This window comes from Protopterus annectens, chromosome 10.part0 (genome assembly GCF_019279795.1).
Source record: "Protopterus annectens isolate FY-2018-M chromosome 10.part0, PAN1.0, whole genome shotgun sequence".
In the NCBI taxonomy this organism is placed as follows: Eukaryota; Metazoa; Chordata; order Ceratodontiformes; family Protopteridae; genus Protopterus; species Protopterus annectens.
In genome coordinates this window covers 1,092,438,316-1,092,453,484 of record NC_056744.1, presented here as the reverse complement: position 1 = coordinate 1,092,453,484, position 15,169 = coordinate 1,092,438,316, and the positions used below count along the sequence as shown (strand labels likewise).

Here is a 15,169-nt window from a genome sequence, read left to right as displayed (position 1 = left end):
TTTTTCCACATTCAGCCAAGTGAATCATTTTTCTATCCACTCTGCCTGCCAACACTCAACACATGCAGACTTACACACACAGACATACACTCAAGCATGCATGCTTGTGCGACACACACACACACACACACACACACACACACACACACACACACACACACACACACACACACACACACACACACACACACACACATTTTCTGGAATTGTTTTGCTCCTATTTGTGACTACAGCAAGCATTTCTCTGGAATAGTAATGAGATGGTAACAATGTGTAACATGTCATAGTGATCAGAAGTTACTTCACATCACGGTATCTAAGTTTTATTAATATTACTGTTTGCTTGTTTTCATACTGTCTGAAACTGACTATTCCACAATTATTTTTGCAATTGCATCCATTAGCAACCAGTTATAATCCCTATGTCAGCAAGAGCAGTGAAAGAAAACTATACCTTTCTGTCAGTCTTCAAAGTAAGCCTGGTCTTATTGTTTTCCAAAACAATTACTTGAGTGGTACATAAATCCGGATGGTTAGTCCAAATAGTTTTGTTTTAAAAACCATGTTGAGCACTAAGCAACAGCAATTGACTGGGCTTTAAAAATCATAACAGTTCATCAAGGGCAGGTCATGCAACTCAAGACTTCTTTGAGATTGTCACCAAAGCAATGGATGAGGGCAAAAATGGTGCATGTTGTATACCTTGATGTCATCAACACATGTAACACAATACCTCACTTGGGCGTTATAGATAGGTGCCAACAAGTTAAGCTAGGGGAGTCTACCTCTACAAAAAGGCCAGTGGAGTTCCTTAAGGCTCAGTGCTGGGGCTGCTCCTTTTTGTCATCAATTTCTTTGAAGTCAAGGCCAGTGTCAAGAGCATCTGGCTGACCAGGTTTGCAGATGATTGCAAACTAGACACAATAATAGAACTGCCCAAAGATACTAAATACCCTCCAAGAAGGACTGACACAGACTAGTAATTGGTGCCAGTGCCATGGTCTAAAATTAATTGCCAGGAAATGGATAACAGTACCCTTTGGGAAGATCGCTTCCCCTGGAAACCACCACATTGATAATACACCCCTAAGAGTAAACCCAGTGGACATGGATTTAGAAATGCATGTAGGCAGTAACCTGGTCTTTGACCATCTTGTGCCTACAGTAGTAAGGAAATCATTCTGTGTTGCACAGCTTATAAGGGTATGGCATGTATGTTCAAGGATGTCATTGCTCTGCTGTACTCAGCCCTCATCATACCAATCATTGAGTACAGTGCCCCCTCCATTATACACCTGACTGGGCATATGCAACAACTGGAACATCCACAGAGGTTCCTCAGAAAATGAAAACAAGGCGTAAACAACATGTCCTATACAGACCACCCCAAAGGCCTACCCCTGTACTCGGTCTCCTACAGACTCCTGAGAGGCAGTCTGTGCCTGACCTACAAAGCATTGTCTAACACCACTCTGATGGACCTCTTGCACATCTGCAGTGCTATAGTATCAAAACTTGTCAGACGTATTTGGGAAGCATTGCTAGGCTTATAGGTTCATACGTAAGTACTAGGCTATCGGCCCAAGGGCCTACATAAGCCAAGCCAACAAGGTTCCCTGGCTTATGCCACCCAAGAAAGTTATTTTCCTGTGCCACTGTCGAGCAAGTACTGTGTGTAAGGAAAGCTGTAGATTCCTTAAGTACTGCAATTATCCACATTCCACCAGACAGAGCAACATAAAACATGCCCAAGTCATTTAAAATAAGGGACAGCACAATGACACAGGGAAGACTGGACTGTAAAATAATGATAATTAGTACCGATAACAAGCAGCACACTATCAATTAATTCATTTACAGACATATTCTGCCTGTTATGAACTCAAATCAAAGATCTACTACACACAAGACCATAACTCTACCCATGTAGCTAGTTGTTAATGGTCTGAAAGATCAAGTACTATGTAATTTAAAAAAATCTGGGGGTCTGGATACAATTTTACCACTCTACGCAAGGTTTAAAATCATCACTTGTACCATTCCCCACAAAACATGACACACTCAATACATTAAAGCATCACTTTCCACTAACAGCAACAACATTTTCCACAGAAAGCATGAATAAAACACCCGTAATACAGTAGCACCAGTTTATATTTTGGTGACAGATACAGATACGCAGAACATCCAGAACAGTATACATTAAGTGGCAACCTCATACATTCAAGTCTTTGAAAAAGGCATGTTAAAATCAGTATGAGCCAGAAACATCAAGAAAAAAATCTAAACTGAAAAATAATTTAAAATACTATTAAACAGCCAACAATCTCGAATGCAGGAGAAAATAAAAAATCTCAAGTCTGGAGCAAAAAGAGTCACATCTATCAACTTTGTATACTGGTCTCTTTTTAGGGTGCAGAGAGAAAATAAATTCCTTAGTCCACGTTTTTCAGTTTATTACGCCAGTGAGGAATCCGTAACAACAAACCCAAACACCAAATTCCTTGTAAACGTCATCAGCACAGTCCACTTTTTCTCTGCCTCACCTCCCTTAGCGAGCTCAAACCAACAAAAACATTTACAAATGGACTGCGATTTTACCAAGTGACAGTTTTCTCGCTCAAAGCACCTCTGACAACCCTGTGGGCTTTCAAACATTGCCAGAAGTATTTATGAAAATAAAGTGAAATAATACATTCATAAATTACGCTATCATTTTGTTATGTAAAACGATACAAAAGCAACCCTTTCCAAAAGCCTATACGATGTCAATGATGCACTCTGCATTAACATCGCTTACAAATGAATTTTGAACTGCACATAATTTTTGAAGCAAGGCATTTTTGACTAAATTAAAAAATTCTGACATAAGAAACACAAACGAAACTTCTTCAAAAGCATCAGTTGACAACTAATCCAATCAAATACAATTAATCAGTTTTGTATTCGCTCAAAATGACACCATTACTAAAAAGCACATACTATGCAGACATAATGTGGATGCCGACAAAGTTTATTTCTCTTCTATTTTTTAGCCTGTTACGTAATACGGGGATGCCCGTTTTACTGTAATCAACGTCACTCAAACTTTCTACAGAAAAAAAATACAAACGATCGCAAAAATTGTAGAATTAGAGTTAGACCACTACAATCTTCCCCCTATAATCAAGTTTAAATATGAACCTGACGGTTTCACAACCAGCCAAAAGTACAAGGAACCACGCTGTCAATGCAAAGAAACGCAGACAAAGGCTGCCATTGACTGGCAGTACGTCTTGAGACAAACATGTCTTTTCAGGACAACTTCCCAAATTCCAATAGTCCGTTTCAGCACTTAACCAGTCAGAATAAACAGTCCACTGCTGGTCGAGTTATAAAGGCCTCCTGGGGTCGTTAGGCTAGTTTTTACCTTTGAACCTTTGAACCTATATAGCAGATGGTCAGAAAGAGAAGTGCTTTCTTATTTTTCACAATAGAAGGTTTTTATATATAGACCCTAAATAGTTAGTGGTCAGGAGTTTTTGTATAGGCTTTATTCTATGTATTTAATAGTGTGGAGCCATAAACTGGTCTGACTTTGTGAGGGCATCATAAGTCTAGTAGGAGCAAGGCTAAATCTGAGGGGCAAAATCACAACACTGTGCCTCAGTCATAGCAGGTGAGAAATAGGAAAGCCAAGTTCAGATTTTTAACATCTTTACCAAATTCAGTCAGCTGAAATAACAGTCATTAAACAAATGGGTTGCTTGACTTTACTGATCCTTTTGTAAGACCTGTAACTCCATTAATGTGGTTATAGATTATGTGGATTATTCCTGACCTACCTAATTTCATTTCATTCAGATTTTAACTGTCTTATTGTCTAGCAGAAACTTAGTAGCTAATAAAGACTTAATAGTCAAATTTCTCACTGTTAAGCTAATTTTATGTGCATTATATAGGAATGGTTTGCTTTACTGTAATTATTGTCTTTTCTGTATTTTGAATTTATAATTATAGTGGTGTATCTTAGTGTTCTATAATTATTTTACATTGTATTATTTTGTTTGTGCTTGCTCATATGGCTTGTGTTGTAGTAGAAAAGGGGCCTTGAACCAGTACACCAACCTGGGTGACAAGTGTAATAAATAGCTTAATACCACATTCAGTGTTCCTTTTAATGTTGCTGTGGACACCCTGCATGCATCAGTCCTACTGGAAAATTCCAGAACTCTATGATTAATGCTGTTGATCAGGAATATTAGTTGTCTTATTCTTAGGAATCTGGTTATATTTAAACTAGAGTTTGTAATAGCAATTTAGCCAATGTACATTGCACTGTAAATGGTGCTGAATATAAATAGTTGTAGTACAAATATATGGAACTGCCACTGACTGCTGTCTTTTACTGCAGGACAAACTGGAGCGCCTTATGCAGAAGGGTTCATCTGTGGATATTTATCAGCACGTCAGCTTAATGTCTCTAGACAGCATCATGAAGTGTGCATTCAGTTACAACAGCAACTGCCAAGTTGACAGGTTTGTGCAATGAAGAATGGGGTCTGATGTATTATTATTATTGTAATACTGTGATCTGATTCGTAGTCTTCTTTTCTAACGGCTTTCTGCCCAATACATGAACTTTACATAATGTGAATACCTTGTTGCTTTTTATTATTCCTATCATCAGCTATCAGTAAAAGTGCAGTGAACCACCTCAGTGATGTAGAAGGACTGAGCCCTTATGTCCAAGACGACTTGAAATTAACTAGTGTATCAGACACTGATGAGCCAGTGAGGGAGGAGTGGGAAAAAGTAGCTTTGCTGGTTCACCCACTCTGGGAGGAAGGGAAGTAATGACAAGGATTTTTCTGTAATCATGAGAAAGATTGACTGTACAACTATGGCATCTGAGGTGTGGCTGAAGCTAGCTTATGTTGTGTGCAGTAAAATGTGTGACTTCACTAACTCTACCTAGTTAGGGCACACAGCAAAAAATTATCTTCCTTGGTGTGCAGGGCCAGCGTATATGATGTTGCAGGCTGCTTCACTCCAATTCTTCTGCCCAACCAACCACTGGCATGGTCCCAGCCCTGGAGAGTAGCACAAGGGACACTAAAAGAATGGTGCAGTTAGGCAGCTTGAAAGTCAGTTGAGGACAAGCAAAAAAAAAGTTGCCTAAGGTTGTATCATCTGGTATTTAAGTCCTAACTTTGAGAGGATTTCTGTCTATACACACTGAGCAGAGTGGAGAAGGGGCGTTGACTACAACTCTGATCTGAGATATATAAGTATCCTGTTTTTTTGGCTTATTTATACTGATTATTGTTTCTAGCAATTTATATATAGCACTTTTTATTACCTGCTGCATATTTTTGACTGCATTTTATTGCTATTAACTAATCTGCACAGGTAACTGATTTGTTTGCAGTTAAAAGCATTCTGTAGATTCTCTTTGCTCCTTTATCTTTTTAAAAACTTTAATTTTGTGGCTTTCTGTAGTGTTTACTGTCTAAAGAGTGTAGGCTAATAGCTTTAGTAAATTTGGTCTGGGATACTCCTCCCAGTCTAGTGTCATTAGCTCATTCTACGTAATACAGAGAGAACATCTGAGAAGGCCTTCTGCTCCTCCTTTCTCCCTTTCAAAAAAAATTGCCTGAATCTCCTTGTGTTCTGACTGTGCTTCTCAAACATTTTGGAAATATAAAGTATATTTTAGAGCATTTATTATAACTGTATTTGCCTTAATATTACTACAACTCAAGTGTTCTAGGTTGCACTGCATCTGAATTGTTTGCGTGTTTTAGCTGCTTTTCTGTATATATATAGACTTCTCTGCATATGTAGACTAGCTACTTATTCTGCTGTATTACTGCCTCTTAAATCGTTTTTTCAGTTGTACACTTGCCTTGCTTCATTTAAAAAGTTTTAAATGGCTAATTTTGTAGAGTTTTAATTGCATTTACTGTTTAGGACTCAAGCGTTTTAGCCTTTTCTGTGTTTATTTACTGTATTATTGCATTGTTTAGCCTGTTTTAACAAAAAAAAAATAATATCTTGTTTGCTCGTTTCCCACCTTTCCTAGCCAGTCCATATCCCAGGCTTTGCTTGTCTCAGGACTTTATTTTCTGTGCTCAGAGCTATCCACACCTTGCTGTGGTAGTGGGAAGTCCTACTGCTTACCAGTGGGAGTGGTGAGCATTGTACTGCCTATCTAACACTAGAGGAGTGGTTTCCAGCTCTGAAATTGTAATTTTATTAGCCTTTTTGGGCTGATTTCTATCCCTTTCAACTTTCTGGCTTAAAACACGTGTGTTTGCACATTTTTCCCATCGTGCAGCACTGCGAGGCTACAGTTAAACTATTCCAGGTGCCAGAAAACTCTGCTCTTCAAAGTTTCCCTTAGAAGTAGCTGGTTTCTCAGTAGTAGCACTAAAATCTGAGCCCCTGTGACTAGCACTTGCTCTAGAACCTGCTGGAAAGCACTAGGAAGCCTGAAACTGATAAAAGCACTCAACTCTCATTGTCAATAAGGAGAAATTAATTGTAGGCACTAAACAGGCTATAATTGCAAAATACCTGGCAAAGGTAAGGGAAAGCAGCTCTTATACTTCACAAAAAAAGCACCTAAACAGGCATGTCCAAGGGTCAGCTTCCGGTGATTTCTCCTGTCCACCTGGTCAATCTGGGCATACTGGGGCAATGCGGCAACACAGACAACTCTCTCCTCCTACCACCCAACACTACAACCTGCGAGATATGCACCTACATAGCCAAACTGGAAGCAAAGCTCTCTCCAGCCAAGATTGTGCTAGACAGTCAAGAGGAGAAGGTTAACACCTGCACTACACCTCAAGAAACTCATAGCCCTTCAAAACCCACACCATCAACACTCACATATAGCAACACTAAACCCACATATGTGGAGGCTCTTAACATTAGCCTGCCCAAGCAACAAGGACCTCCGAAGCTGAAACGCAAACAAACACCAGTCACAACCAAAGTGACACATAGCTCACAACACCACTGTGCCACCCAACAATGGCCCCTAAGGCAAGACATTGTACCCAACACTTTAGTCATAGATGACTCTATAGTCAGGCACACTGATGTCCCACTCACCAGGCTGAACAAGGAGAAAATTGCAGTCAACTGCCTGTTGGGTGTCAGGATCCACCACATAACACATGCACTCAAGTCACTCCACAACAAGTACAAATACAGCTCTGTCATTGTCCATGCTGGAGTGAATGACTTGAGACGTACTTCCCTGGACTACATGAAAAGAGACATGGAAGAGCTCTCAGATCATGTGGCCCAGGCAGGTATGACCCTAGCCCTGAGTAGCATCCTGCCTTCGCCCAGAATGATACCACAGTATAAGGACAAAATGATTGACTTCAACAATTGGCTAAACTTCTGGTGTCATTCAAATGGGCTCCAGTATCTGTCTGCCTGGGAAGACATGATCGACAAACCACAATGCTTTGCCAGAGATGGTCTGCACCTGTCAACCCTGGGATTCAGGTTACTGGCTAAAGCTCTTGCCACCCCATAGTGCCTTTTTTAGGCAAGGTTCAAAGGACAAAACCACCACCGTAACAGATACAAGCATGCAAAATCTGAATGTAATGCTACTCAATGCTAGAAGTCTAAACCTCAAAATGCACTCTCTTGAGGCACTTCTAAAAATGGAGAACATTGATATCTGTGCAGTAACTGAGACTTGGTTCAAGGCTCCAGAGAGCACCCCTGCAATACCAGGCTGCAACTCTTAACACACTTTTTGGCCACCAAACAAAGACTGAAGCACTAAAGGTGGAGGAGTGTCCATATTCACCAAGGATATTCACACCTCCAGGCTAGTTGCCCAACACAATACATCTGAAATTCTCCAGGTGCAACTAACTCTAGGTAAGACTGCAATCCAAATTGTAGCTTGCTACAGATCCCCCACCATGCCCCAAGATTCTCACTACACCATTCTAAACATAATGGAAAATATTAAGATACAACCAAACACCCTAATACTGGGTGATTTCAAATACCCAGCCATTAACTGGGAAAACTACTCGGGTACCAACTCCTTTTCCCAATGGTTCTTGGAATTCATAAATTCCAACGCCCTGGATCAACTAATCCATTGTCCCACCAGGGGCTCCAGTATCCTAGACCTGGTCATTACCAACATGGGAGATAGATGCTCCATACCAGTCGTCACCCCCTCATTGGTCAGGCCTGACCATAAGCAAATCACCCCTGACATCCACATCCCACCCCCATCCCCCAGTAAGGAAACCTCCTTAAAAAACTTCTCCAAAGCCAACTTCATGCTACTGAAGTCAGAAGTGACAAACTTCATGACACCCATGCAGACGGGATCTGAACGTTCGACTGCAGAATCCTACACTAAGGCACTGTATTAGCACATCCACTTGTGCATGAATCGTGCCATCCCACATAGAACCAAGATGCTGTCCTCCAAAAAAAGGAAGCCAATCTGTTGGTCCCCTGCTTTAAACAAACTATACAACAGAAGGAAGAAACTGTTGCAGAAAAGAGGAAAATCCCAGGATGCAAAAAACTCCCTCACCAGCCTCAGTAAGAAGCTGAGATCCCTCATAAAATCCTCAAAAGCTAGTTATGAAAATAAAATGGCCAAAGATACCAAAGACAATCACAAGGCATTCTATAGTTATGTCAAGAATCTAAATGGCAATGCTCAGATCTGCTCTGAGCTTCAACAGAATGGCCTTAAATATACTGATCCCAATGATATTGCCAATATCCTGGCAGATCGATTTAGTGCCAATGTCACCCCCCTCTCACCCCCTAAAGGGCCCATCTCAATACCAAAAGATTGCCAAATTCTGGTGATCACTGCCACACAGGTAGAAACCGCACTCTCCAAAGCTACGAATACAGCATCAATGGGATCAGATGACATCCCAGGCTGTGTACTACATGAACTACAAAATGAACTGGCACCTCACCTAAGTGTCATGTTTAATCATAGCCTCACCTCAGGCTTCGTGCCCACTGAGTGGTGCACAGCTACAGTTATGCCATTCCAAAAGGGGGGATCCACCTTGGATCCTGGGAACTACCGTTCCATCAATCTGATGAGCCTGATCTGCAAGGGCATGGAACGTATTATCATGGAACTTATAAACAAAGACATTGGCAACCTTCAAACACTGGACCCACCCAGTTTGGGTTTGTGATGGGCCGATCTTGTCTCCTGAACCTGATTGACTTCTTTGAATCAGTCTCCAGAGCTGTGGACAAGGGTAAGGCGGTCCACACAGCCTCTCTGGACCTCGCCAAGGCCTTTGACACCATCCCCCACTCTGGAATTATAGATAAACTTACTAAACTGGGTATAAATCCCTACATCACTCGATGGGTTGCCAACTGGCTTACTGACAGAACCCAGACTGTAAAAGTAGCCGACTCCAAATCCAGCTCCAGACAAGTGACATGTGGAGTACCTCAGGGTTCAGTCCTGGGACCACTCTTGTTTGGCATCTACTTCTCTGAAGTACAGGCCAACACTAAGGGACTCTGGCTAACAAAGTTCGCAGATGAGTGCAAACTGGGAGCCATTATTGAATCCCCAAATGATGTGGATATTCTACAATAGGGCCTTACAGAAACAGATGCCTGGTGCCAGAGCCATGGGCTCAAGTTAATGCCAATAAATGTATAGTTATCCCCTTTGGAAAAAAACATGTACCCATGAATTACCACATAGGTGGCAGTACACTAAACATCGTAAATGTGATGAGAGACTTAGGGACACAGGTGGACAGTGGTCTCACTTTCTATAACCACATCACCACAACAGTCAGGAAATCCTTCTATGTGGCACACCTCATCACTAAGGACTTTTCATCCAGAAAAAAGGAGGTCATTGTCCCACTGTACTCATCCCTCATTAGACCCATTATAGAGTATAATGCCCCATTTGGTATGTATCTCACAAGACATCTGCAACATCTGGAAAGGCCACAGAAATACCTCACTGAAAGAATCACAGGCCTAAAGCAGATGCCATATGTTGACCATGTAAAAAAAACTCCAGCTATACTCTGTGGCATATCATCTACTCAGAGGTGTTCTCTGCTTAACATACAAGGCCATGTCAAACCTTGAGCTGTTGGACATGCTCCACTTAAAGAAATCCCAATCCCTCAGAGCCACACACTCCAGGGATCTAAACCTTGTCATTACAATGAACAAAACATGCTGGAGGGATAGGTTCCTGACCCAGAGAATCCCCATACTCTAGAACAGACTGCCCATACATGTCAAGCAGAGCACCTCCTTGGCCCTCTTCAAAAGGAACCTTGATGATTGGATGGGAGATAGGAAATTCACCCCGGGGATCATGTCAGTCGCCCTGCTAGACAGGGGTCCAGAGAAGTAAATATTGTGGGAAGAAATATCCAGGGAATTATTATGGCTAGGCTTGTATAGGCCCTAGGGCCGATAGCCTAGTACCAACCTATGAAATAGAGGGGGGGAAGTTCACTGAACTGTAGTGGAAGTCTTATTTTTGGGAGTGCAGGTAGTCAATTGTTTGTTCCAATTAGCAAAACAAAAAAAAATCATGGAACTTCACATGAGGTGGTTAAACCTACTATGAAATAAAATTAAAATAATGAAATACAAATAGAAAACGCAAGTGCAATTCAGGTTAAGGAGATAACTTTTTGGTAGTTTGTAACTATGGAACTGGGATATCAGGTACTGTGATCCCATTTATACAAATTAGTTCCAATAGTTCCAGTAGTTTCTGGTCAGGCCTGCAGTGATGATGTATTATTTCTTGCAAGCTCTTCATTTTGCAGTCTAATTGCTCTTCAGCTGCCTTTTCTCTTCAATGTAACCTTCTCATGAGGCAAGTTTGAGAAGAGTGATTGGGGTGAGACAGTGCAGAGAGCGCCTTCTTTGTAAAGGCTTAAAGGGGGGGTCTTAAATATTTCTGCCTCCTTTTGAAGTGGCAGGACATTGACTTATACTAACATCAGACTGTGACCCTGAAAACCTTATTTATTTAACTGGGAAAGTCTGGCTGGGTAATAAATACCCATTTTCAGTGCAGGCCAAGGGAGAAAAGCTCCAGAGAGTTAAATAACATCGAATAAAACACTAGTACAAATGTAATTTAAAATATATATATATACATGCAGTTTGATAGTGGAATGCTAGGATACAGTAAAGTGTGAATGGATACCAGTAATGAAAAAATAAAAAGAAGTAAAACAAAAAAAAAAGAAGATGATTAAGTATGACAATCAGTATCTAGAAAATCATTAGAAGTCTAATGTGGTAGAAAATAAAAAAGGAATATACAAGTCCACCCTAAGAGTGAAGAGAGGGCAGGTGATGAAAGGTTTATATAAACAGTATGATGAGAGGTTAGGTTAGTAAGAATGTAAAGTGTTTGTTAATATAGATTATACAGGTGAGGTGCATGAGCATTAACTTAGTGAGGAATTCTTTACATGGAGGCTAGCTATAGTTCTCAGAGGCAGTAAGTGAATGATATCTCCAAATTCCATTAGCAGTCTCTCTAGGTGGACAGTGCAACCAGTATTTCACTTAGACAGAGGAAATGCCATAAAATTCTTCAGCTTTCTCTCCTTAGCTGACATTCTTGAACCATGTTCCCAATATTATAAATTTAAACTAAAGGATAAAAAGGTCACTCAGACAAGCCATTCAGTAAAAACTACTAGAAAGTCTAAGCATAGCTAGAGTTTTCACTTTGTAATACATTAAGACTCCTGTATTGGAAATGCATGAGATGGGCGGCCGCTGTGGTGCAGCGGTTAGCGTTGCTGCCTCACAGCAAGAGGTTTTCCGGTTCGATCCTCGGCTGGGGTGCCTTCTGTGCGGAGTCTGCATGTCCTCCCTGTGGTTGTGTAGGTTTCCTCCCACATCCCAAAGACATGCTGTAGGTAGATTGGACACTCTAAATTGACCCTAGGAGTGTGTGTGCCTTCTGTGGAAGGTTGGGTGCCAGGCTGGCAACTTGACACCGTAAAACTCCACTGCCAATCATGAGCGGACAGGTGATCCACTGTGGTGACCCCTAATGGGGAAAAGCCAAAAGAAGAAGAAGATTGGAAATGTATGAGATATATACAAATGATCCCTTAAGGACATATACTGTTTCAGTTACATGGCTTTTGAATGCCCATGACTTTTACTTTTTAAGTCTTTATGGGTTCCAGGCTAATGAAGCCAAACTGCACTACCTGCAGATATAAAAGTTTTGGTGTTTTTAGTGACCTTATCGGTTTTGCTTAAGGAAATTGTTTGGCTGTACTTTAGAAACACTGAACTTAAAATCAAGCCTGATATCCATAAGTATCCATAAACAACTAACATCTAAACTAAAGGATAAAAAGGTCATTCAGTCAAACCACTCAGTAAAAACTGCAGGAAAAAAACAAGCAAAACATGAGTCTTCACTGTGTAATACCTTAAACCCCCTGTAGTAGAGGCCCATGGAATATATGCAGATAACCCCTTAAAGACATATAGTGTTTCAGCTACATGGCTTCTGAATGCACATGACTTTGTACTTTTTACTTTTTAAGTCTTTATAGGTTCATTCATACAAATAAAGCTAAACCCCACTAGCTAAAAGGATGAAACAGGCATGTGCACAGCTAGTGGGGTCTACGCATAGCTTATGTTAACCAGGCATATTTTAAAAAGCAGAATAGTTTTGAAGTATGAGCTTATGCAGGAGTGGAGTTTAATTTCCCAAAGACAAAAAGTGGGAATGCCTAGAATGATGACAGGCAACGGGTGCTCTAGGAAACAAATCTAAATTAAAAGTAGAGGTTGCAGTGGATAATCACATCAAGAACAAAAGCAAGAATGAGGGTGGGAAAAGGGAATAGCTCTCTGTTTTACAGGGAAGGTTATCGGCAACAGTATCAGTCTGTGTGGCAACAGTAAATGCAACTGTCTGCAAGTATAATCTAGGAAGTAGTTTGTAATAGGTAAGGAGGTTAGGGAGGTTGTGAGGGTTGTATATTGATGTGTCATATCTTCTGAATTAAAGTTAGCTGGTCTGTTCCTGAAATGATAAAGTAGTCCTTCATTGCCATATCTGATTGCACTTCACCTTTGCACTGTGGAGCAGACCACCTACTACATCTGTAATGTAGAGCTGCAAGACCCCCCCCCACACACACACACACACTTGTACACTTACCTCATGGGACTGGAAAAACATTCTCATTCCATGGAGCTGAATTGAAGGTAAGCACTCTAATAGTTTTCTGCGTCACAGTATTTCTGTGGAGACTTGAACATGTGGAAATATCTTGGCAAATTATAAGGATTTTACTCCATACTTTCAATATATCTTTATTGGTTCTACTCTAATTAATTGGGGGCACTGTCATTGCACAGCTCTGCACCAGAGGGCATTTTGCAATTTTGTCATGAAATCATCTCATCTTATTGTCAGGTGCTAAACTTAATGTCAACATTTGTTTAATACATGGTTAGGATAGCATGTAATATGAAAATAGTTGACAGAGAGCACTGTAGCTTGTATTTTTAATGACTGCACATACATACAGTTTTCAATTGACAATATAAGCAGCAACACAGGAAAAAGTATTTTTAAATCTGGGTGACAGAAATTTTAGAATTTATCTATTTATTTCGGTCAGTACTACCACCTTGCCAGTGTTGGTTACTATATTTTCAACCATAGTATACAAAGTAGCCATCTTTTCAGCAGACCTCATGAATGGGACAGCTGTCAGATTTCTGATTCTGGTCAGTTTTGTTTTTTCTCTCTGTGCTCTGGAAAGAAGTGTTTCTCATTGCCTTTCATGTCCAGCATGAGCATTTTCACCCCTTGTTTTCATGAGTTAGAATCCTGGGCTTTTCTAAATTTGCACATGACCACATTTTGTATATTTTACACTAAACTGATAGTTCAATGATACATTTTAGAGTGCATGTTTATTTATCACATTTTAACTGGGGTGATGCATCATCCCCTTTCAGCCATGACCCGGCCCATAAATGCAAGGGTAAACATTATTTACAGACAAACTGAACTAGCATTTTGTAGAAGGAAATGGAGAAAGCTAACTTATTTTGAAATAACAAGACTCACATTGCTATGTCCTGAGACACTGAAAAAACCCTGAAAATACAGGAAAAGAGTGAATATCGAAGATTACTCCTTTCCGTTAAGTTTGTTTTTTTGCAGGAGGTAAGTCCCCCTTAACCCCCAGACTTAAATATACCAACTTTATGATCCTCAGACAAAAATGTAATATTCTCAGAAATGATGGTCTCAGACCTAATGTATGCAAGTCTGGATTTTTGGTCATTTGGTCTCCAAATCTTGGGACTCAACAGTGCGAGTCCTGAGATTTTAAAGTTACTGAGAAAACCCTTATAGACACAGGGAAAACATGCAAATTCCATATAAATACTTATCAGTGTTTAAGATTGAAACCAAGACCACAGAGCTCTGAGGGAGAGATCTTATCAGTGAGCCGACATGCTAGATGTAATAAATGTGATCGCTGTCATCCACTGTGTAACAAAACATCCAGAATGTAGAGAACTACGGTGTTTTCATTTCCACTTTACTACATACTTCTTTGTTGCAAACTGGTCATCATTGTTGCCATATGTTTTATTTGGATTTTAGCTTGTTCTGTGGGCTGTTTTAGGTAGTACAGGCACTGTGTTTCTTGAGCAGATGTTGCAGAGGAAAGGTTCTGTATGCAAACAGATTTCAAATTTCATGCAAGTGCTGCATTATCAGTACCTAGAACCAATATGGGATGGTTGCAAAAATAAGTAAGAATTTTTACCTTACTAACTTGGATCAGGTTGGAGAGTGCGTTATGACTACAGTAGCAATTTTTGGATGATGAAATAAAAATAATTGTGATAGAGTATTTGTTTACAACATAGGACTGAAGCTATGCCTTTGTTCCCCTTGCCTGCTGGGATAGGTTCCATCTCCATTATGGACTATGCATAGGACAAAGCAGGTATTGGAAATTATATGAACTTTTGAAAACGGCGATGTTCAGCACAACGGAAACTTGAACATCCATCTTTTGAGTTTTCTGTCTGCAGAGCATCTCCATTCACTATTTTGATAATAAACCATTTTTGCCTCATATTT

The 15,169-nt window shown here is 40.3% G+C and overlaps 1 protein-coding gene across 1 annotated transcript in view; it reads left to right on the top strand.

Annotated features, from left to right (window-relative positions):
* LOC122814242 (cytochrome P450 4A4-like) overlaps window positions 1-12,297 on the top strand; it is a 445,176-nt gene extending 432,879 nt beyond the window's left edge. The window contains exons 5-6 of the mRNA XM_044086841.1: window positions 4,394-4,518; window positions 12,222-12,297. Coding sequence (XP_043942776.1) covers window positions 4,394-4,518; window positions 12,222-12,297 — 201 coding nt within the window. The remainder of the gene's footprint in view (window positions 1-4,393; window positions 4,519-12,221) is intronic.
* The last annotated feature ends 2,872 nt before the right edge of the window (window positions 12,298-15,169 follow it).